The sequence below is a fragment of the Azolla caroliniana genome, unplaced genomic scaffold (genome assembly GCF_043228905.1).
Source record: "Azolla caroliniana isolate FFs.n. ecotype wild unplaced genomic scaffold, voAzoCaro1.0.p SCAF_7, whole genome shotgun sequence".
NCBI classification, from domain to species: domain Eukaryota; kingdom Viridiplantae; phylum Streptophyta; class Polypodiopsida; order Salviniales; family Salviniaceae; genus Azolla; species Azolla caroliniana.
Genome location: NW_028230442.1, coordinates 19,030,653 through 19,038,238, shown reverse-complemented (window position 1 = coordinate 19,038,238; position 7,586 = coordinate 19,030,653). Strand labels below are relative to the sequence as shown.

The 7,586-nt window shown below is 36.2% G+C and overlaps 1 protein-coding gene across 1 annotated transcript; it reads left to right on the top strand.

Annotated features, from left to right (window-relative positions):
- The first annotated feature begins 2,811 nt into the window (after positions 1–2,811).
- Positions 2,812–5,509, top strand: LOC147862197 (metal tolerance protein 1-like). The gene is made up of 2 exons (XM_087322665.1): positions 2,812–2,892; positions 3,798–5,509. The coding sequence occupies exon 2, from the start codon at positions 3,798–3,800 to the stop codon at positions 5,100–5,102; it is 1,305 nt and encodes a 434-aa protein (XP_087178791.1). The 5' UTR covers positions 2,812–2,892; the 3' UTR covers positions 5,103–5,509.
- Positions 5,510–7,586: the final 2,077 nt, after the last annotated feature.

The window sequence follows — 7,586 nt, the reverse complement described above, 5'->3', positions numbered from 1 at the left end:
CTTCTTGCAATTATGTTTTCTATTCATATGATGACCATTTATATGGTTATCACAAGCACGAACTTGCATCCAACCCTTGCATTAGCTAATGCAACTAGTGTCACATATTGCTTCTTATGAGAGTTTGGAAAATGTCGCTAGAGTCATTACATCTCGACAAGTTGCAATGGATGTTTTCCATGTCGTCATGACCTATGATAATAACCATGTTCATTCACCCTCACACCACTCTCATATCCCTTGCATAATCTACAAGTTGCATGCAAAGCATAACACAAACCATACACGCATGTGCAAACTGTAGGACAACATCTGATTCTTCTCCAAATCAAGATTAGGTAGACCCATATCATTCCACCAACCCACACCTTTTTGTTGAGAAAACATAATAGTGTATAGCCATAACACAATTTTATAATCTTAATCGTGCACCCTCTTGTTTTTTGGCACATGATTGTCTATTATATCGTTTGATGAATGACGGAAGCAACAAATGTCGTCCTCTTTTTTAGAACCTGGTGTACATACCTACTCACATAAAGCCCTTTTACCATAAGATTGGAAGTATATCTACTATATATAACCTTTGTGCATGTGACATTCAACATATAAATGTCAAATTGACATCCGATTTGAAATAGAGGCTATATATAACCCTAGTTTGTGTGTGTTGGTATGTCCCACATGCTATGATATATAACCTTTCCATGTGTGTGTGGATTTATAACTTCTTATCCATATTGGCTATTTAGGTTTTCCTTATGAGGATCCCCTTATGTTTGTTATTTTTCTCATGACATGGGAATGCTCACAACCTATTTCCTTAATGTCTCTAAGTCATTTTGAATAAAGTTTGAACTATAGGCTATATATAACCATGATGCCTATGTTGTTGAAATCCTATTATATATAACTTTTCATTTTGTGTGAATTTATAGCTTTTAATCCATATTAAAATTAGTTCGGTATTTCCTCCGAAGATAGTTTTATGTTCATTGTGTCTCTCGTGATAATGGTGGGCATGTTTATGACCTATTTTTCTAGTGTTTCTAATTCAAGCATACTGTGAATAATTTTTGCAAATCGTCATCCTGCGTTGTGGTTTCCTGACACTAACATAATGCTTGGCTAAAAGAACGTGTGCAAATTTAATAGCACAAAGTTATTATGCCAAAAATGGTGAAAACCCATTAATAATGCATAGAAATTTCTCTCATAAAATCTATTTTGATTGTTTCTACACTCATGTGTGTGTGTGTGTGTTGGTGACATACATTCGTATTAACTACATAAAAAGTCACATTGACGTAAGTACTATCGTCCAATGTTCTTGTGACACAACAAGATAGATTTTGATATTGTCACTCAATTCGAGGGATGGAGAGTGGACAAAAAGCATGCCTGATGTTTAAGCACAAGTTTGGATTACGTGATGTTAATGACCTTTCTATGTCGTGTGAGTCAGTGTGTTGGTATGGTACAAACTATGTTTAGGTTACAGACTATCTACAAAACCTTTGCCATGTGTACCCATGTGATCATGGTACACACATAACACGAGGTTAAACAGTAGATAATAAAGACAAGAAACAAAGGAGCAACTTTAACCCATAGAAGAACCCTTCGCAACGCCCAAAAGCTTAAACAAATAAAGAAGCTCGATCGGGATTAATAGACCAACACAAAACAATAAATTGATAAAGGTTGGGGGAGCCACTGAAATACGGTAGCATTTTCAGGTTATTTACTTGACGTGTCCCCCTATTCACATGAAGTGTCCCTTGCGTTTTTCGTCGCATCGGTAAAACCACGAGAGAGGGGAGAGAGTTGTTAGAAACGTGGTCAATTGGATCCTCTCTATGAAATATCGTCTACCTTTTCTGTTATTCACTTCTCGGAAAAAGGCCCTTGGATTTTCACGACCCCCGCCTCTTCTCACCCAAACAAAACCTCTAGGAAAACAAAAAGACCGGTCCTTGTAGCCCTTGGTTCGTACCTAAAGATCCTTCTAGGGAGACTTCAATATATATATATATATATCTCGGATCACAATCGGTCTCTTGTGGATGTTAAAAAATATATCTACCTATCAAGATATCTATCTATCTATCTATTTGTCTGTCTTGTCTATCTCTCACTTTGTGTTGTTTTGTTTCCTCTTTCGGCTTAGTCGGGGCCGGGTTTTCTCGGCGAGGGCATTTACGGGGAGATAAAGAAAAACATGAGCTGGGCATAATATTTTTAGATTTAAAAAAAACTAAAAAATATACAATAGAAATAAACAAAAAATAAAAAATAAAAAATAAAAAATAAAAAATAAAAAATAAAAAAGACAGAGAAACAAATACATATATGTGTGTGTATATATATATATATAAGGAAAATGAGATGCAAGGAATCGATCCATCCAAGAAATGCATGGATAAAAAAATTAATTTAAATAAAATTAGAAGGAATAAATCAAAATACGTAAAAAAAAAAAGGATAAAAAATTGGGATCATTAATTGTAATAAAAAAAAATGGAAGCTATCAAGAGTTTTATTTATTTTAAAAATTGTTTTCCCCTTGAATACTTATTATTTATTTGTTCTCTTTTGTTTTTTGTTTGGAATATAATGAGATATTTATGACTTAATATTTATTGCTTTGTTTGGGTAAATTATATATTTGTCCCATGTAAATGGCTTCTATATATTAAATGATTTATTTGTTTTAATTAAACATTTTAATTTGTTTTAATAAAATATTTTATTATTATCATTTTTATCTATTTATTTTGAGGGTTTTTCTGCACGATTCTCTTGTTCTTCTTCCTCTTCTGCTTTCTTCGTTTACTTTAGTCTCTGATTCTGCAGAGAAGAGCTCCGCCATCGATTCTCTGCCCTTTCAAGGTTCGAATCCTTCTCTAAAGCACAAACAGAACGATTCTCGTTTCTCTTCGCGAAATTTGCATCTCTTCCTCTGTTTCTTCCTCTGCTTCTACCTCTCTTCCCACGTTTGTTTCTCTATGGATGGATCCCCCCATCAGACATTGTTTGATTTGCTTTGATTCCTATCCTACTAAAGTTTGAACCTTTTCTGTGAACGCTTCTTTGACAGTAAACCTGTGCAAAGGTTTTAATCAAATGTTGGTGCTCTGTTGATGACCTCTGGGCTTGCCCTTTTTGACAATTTCTCTGCAGAAATCTTGTAATCAAATGTAAGATCATCTCGATCGAGTGTATGGGGACTTCACCTTCTATGCCTTTCTTTTTTTAAACCTTATTTTCGTAAGGGTTTCAACTCAGTTTTGTGGCTTGTATTCGCTGTGCGTTTCTGTGAATTCTATCAATGCAATGCCATTTCAATGGAGGTTTCCATGGTTCTTCTTGTTAGTTTTTCCTTATGTGAAATGTGGAAATTTTCTTTTCTTTACAACATTTTCTTGCCCTTGTCGATTGAGTTTCATCATATGTATCCCATTGCTTGGACATATATATATATATATACACACACACACATGTATGTATGTATGTATATGTGTGTATGTTGCACCGATGCAATGTAACCTTGATAGATAACAAGAAATTATTGAAAATTCATGTTTAACTCACTCTCTTTTGTTTCTGTTCATAATTCTGACAATCAAATACACAGCATATATGATGATCAAGGGTGATTTACAAGAAGATAATATAAAGAAGCATATATATATATATATATATATATATATATATATATGTATGTATGTATGTATGTATATATGCTCTTGTCATTGTGCTGGAAATCTTTATCGCTTATTTTTTTCATGTGGCAGATGGAGAGCAGTATCTCAACCACATTGCTTGAGAAACATGGGAATGTGGGGGATGGGGATCAATCAATTATTCGAATAGACGGAGAGAGGGTATGCCCTCCAGGTTGTGGCTTTTCCGATGAGAAGCGAAGAGCAGAAGATGCTTTCTCACGATCAACCGCGGCCAGGAAACTCGGCCTCGCCACATTGTTTTGCTTAATTTTCGTTGCGGTCGAGGTTGTAGGTGGTTTGCTATCCAATAGCCTTGCAATCCTTACCGATGCTGCCCATCTGCTCTCGGATGTCGCGGGTTTTGCCATCTCTTTGTTTGCTATATGGGCTTCGAGTTGGGAGGCGACACCTCGCCAGAGCTATGGTTTCTTTCGCCTCGAGATCCTCGGGGCATTGCTCTCAATACAACTCATTTGGCTCCTCACTGGTATTATTGTGTACGAAGCAATCTATCGGTTGATCCATACTGGCGAGGCAGTCGATGGCCGGTTGATGTTTCTAGTCGCGTCTTTCGGATTGGTTGTGAACATTGTCATGGTGTTCTTACTTGGGCATGGGCATGGTCATGACCATGACCATGACCATGGACATGGTCACGGTCACGGTCACGGTCATGGGAATTCCCTTGAATCTTCAGACCATAAGAACGGTCATGATCATGATGACCAACACCATGCCATTGATCAACATCACGGTGGCCCCAGTCATGGCCAGAAAGATACCCACGATTCTCATGATGAGAATCATGACAATGGCATCGAGGAACCACAAGTACTTAGAAGAAGAGACAGTTACCGAGTGGATATAGACATTGATGGAAGGAAAAAAGCATCCAAGGCTGCAAAGGATAATATAAATGTGAGAGGAGCGTGGCTTCATGTGCTGGGCGATTTGATCCAGAGTGTTGGTGTCATGATCGGAGGAGCAGTTATATGGGTGAAACCAGAATGGCAAATTGTGGATTTGATATGTACTCTCCTGTTTTCGGCACTGGTTCTTTTCACTACGGTGAGAATGCTAAGAGACATATTGGAGATTCTAATGGAAAGCACGCCCCGGGAGATCGATGTGAAAAGCCTTGAAAAGGGTTTGATCGATATCGAAGGAGTCATAGCTATACATGAATTGCATATTTGGGCAATCACGATGGGAAAGACCCTTCTTGCATGCCATGTGACCATACATCCCGATGCCAATGCCGATGTTATTCTTCATAAAGTTATCAGCTATTGTGAACAAGCTTTCAACATTAGTCATGTCACGGTGCAAATTGAGAGGAAGCGAGGAAACCTTATAACCAGTGGGGATCTTTGACTTCTTGAGGAACCCAGAATTCTTGAAATGATAGCTTCTGGAATGTGCCATTTCGATTTTTTACGCAGTTGGGTGATTTCTTGATTAGATAATATAAAACTCCTCTAACTTGCAATTTGTTAATGCAATTAACATGGCTATTTAGATTTGGGCTACCTATGCTTTGCTATATTGATGACCACCTTTTCCCCTAGTTTAGAAGCATGACCTTATAAAACTACAAAGCTTGATCATGAATTATGCAGTGAGCTTTAGCCACGCTTTCAAGATTTGTTCAAATTTGTTCATGAAACTCATTGCTATCATACACTAGTATGAACTCCACTTGCTTTGCCTTCTGATCTCTTCCAACATTTAGCTTGTCATGCTTCTATTATCATTATGATAAAAAGATAATAATTCTTCAATGGTCTTTGACTCATGATTCAATGCATCTCTTGTGAGTTTTTGCAATCTTTTTGTTGATCTCCCCTTCTGGTTTTTGGGTATTGTGTGCTTGAAATGACAATCTCATAACATAAATAAACAATGCCGAGATTTTATATATCTCTATGCCTATGAATGAACAGTTACTCACTAGTGAAACAAAAGGAAATGTAAACAAAAATGTAGATAAAGTCTTGTCACTCTTTGTACGAATAGTCATTATTTTTCGAAATGTAATATTCTCTAGTGTCATAGTGAATGCGTTGACGTAGTAATATTTGTAATTGACGGTAACTTTCATTTGGTAGAGATTATTTACCAATACCACAACATGGCCTCAGTTGTTGATGAGATTTGACAAATGAGTAAAACAAGAAAGTGACTAGTGACAAGCATGTTGTCCATAAAAAGAGCATCTAAAACTATTGGGGCATGTTCTAAGAAATATCAAGACACAATGTGTGATGCATAATGTGATGCACTCCTTGTTAACTGATTGTAAATTCACTTGACTTTTGCATCTATATTGATATGTACCTTTTCATTCTAGATTAAAGGGGTCAAGTTGAATGATGATTTGAATACTACTAAATTGTTTGCTACTTGTACGAAGTGAAGGAGTGTGAATACGTAGGTCTTGTTTAGTGACATGGGGATAAGGACAACTAAAACCATTACCGAACACAAATAACCAAAACCGAGAGAGAGAGAGAGAGAGAGAGAGAGAGAGAGAGAGAGAGAGAGAGAGAGAGAGATCATCTAAAGGTACTAAGGGAACATGAGAAGCAACATAAGAGCTTCAATGAGCCAATAGACCATGCTAATTATAAGCAATGTAAAATGTAAAAGAACAAGCAAGCCTTATGTACTCTTTTTGCTACTATATTAAAGTCTTTCCAAGTAGCACTGCCCTAATACAATACATAGCCTCTTCGTGGTGCAATGTTAAAAGAAAAAGAAAATAGCCTTTTCGTGATGCCCCGCCAAATCTTATAGTATATGTAATATCCTTAAAAAGTACATGGTGTTAAGATCTTGACAGACAAGGCTACTCTAGAGGATTTGAAATGCACCCAAACATTCTTGGGACATCCTAGCATTGTGTCATTGTTCTACACATGTCATTTACTCTACTACCTCTTGAGGTTGTCAAATTATGCATAATATGAATAATTACCATTTTGACAGTTGGACCTTCTAAATGCTTATATCAAAGGGGTACATGTGTTTTGTTCGTGGGGCATAGGATGAATTTTACATCACACATAATGTTGAAATTATATGTGAACTTGAATAAACGTATGTTTTATCAAACAATGAATGCATTTATATTAGTCATATAGTTGGTTTGTCTTCATACATGGGCACAAGTTATTTCCATTCATGATCTCCTGAAAGCAAGCAAATTTTTATTCACATGTCCTAGGAAAGGTCTAAAGATCATCGAACAACCCGAACTACATGTTGGTGATTTATTTGGATTTAAAACCAAAAAGCAGAAGTCGATGCTTTGTAGCTTTGTGACAAGCAACAATTGCCAATGAAATATATCCAAACAATAACGGTAGATTCCATGACATAATCCCCAATTAGATATACATAATGGTCACTCCTAGAAAAGTACAATGTGTTTCCTTTAGTAAAAAAGGGTCGAAAATCAACTCTCACTTCAAGATAGAAGTGTTTCATTTAATAAGACCCCAAAAGTGGACAAGAGTCAAGACATAAAACTTTACAAGGCCACTTGTGATAGTGAGATTCCTTGAGTAACATAAACGTGATATGTTGTTCTTGGATAAGAATTATTTTTGGGTAGGTACTCAAGAATGCAGTTTATACATCAGAAACGTGAAATCATTGCCTTTTATATGTCATCATTATGCAATTAAGTTTTTACATTTCTCAAGCACAACAAACATTTTAAATGGACCACTTGTCAGCTTTGCACTGTTAAGCCTTGTATGGGTTTAAATCTCCACCAATGGGTTTGAAATTGTGATTATTACAAATACTCCTCGTTAATTTAGTGTCGAGATCATGCAAATTGTAGACTAGAGA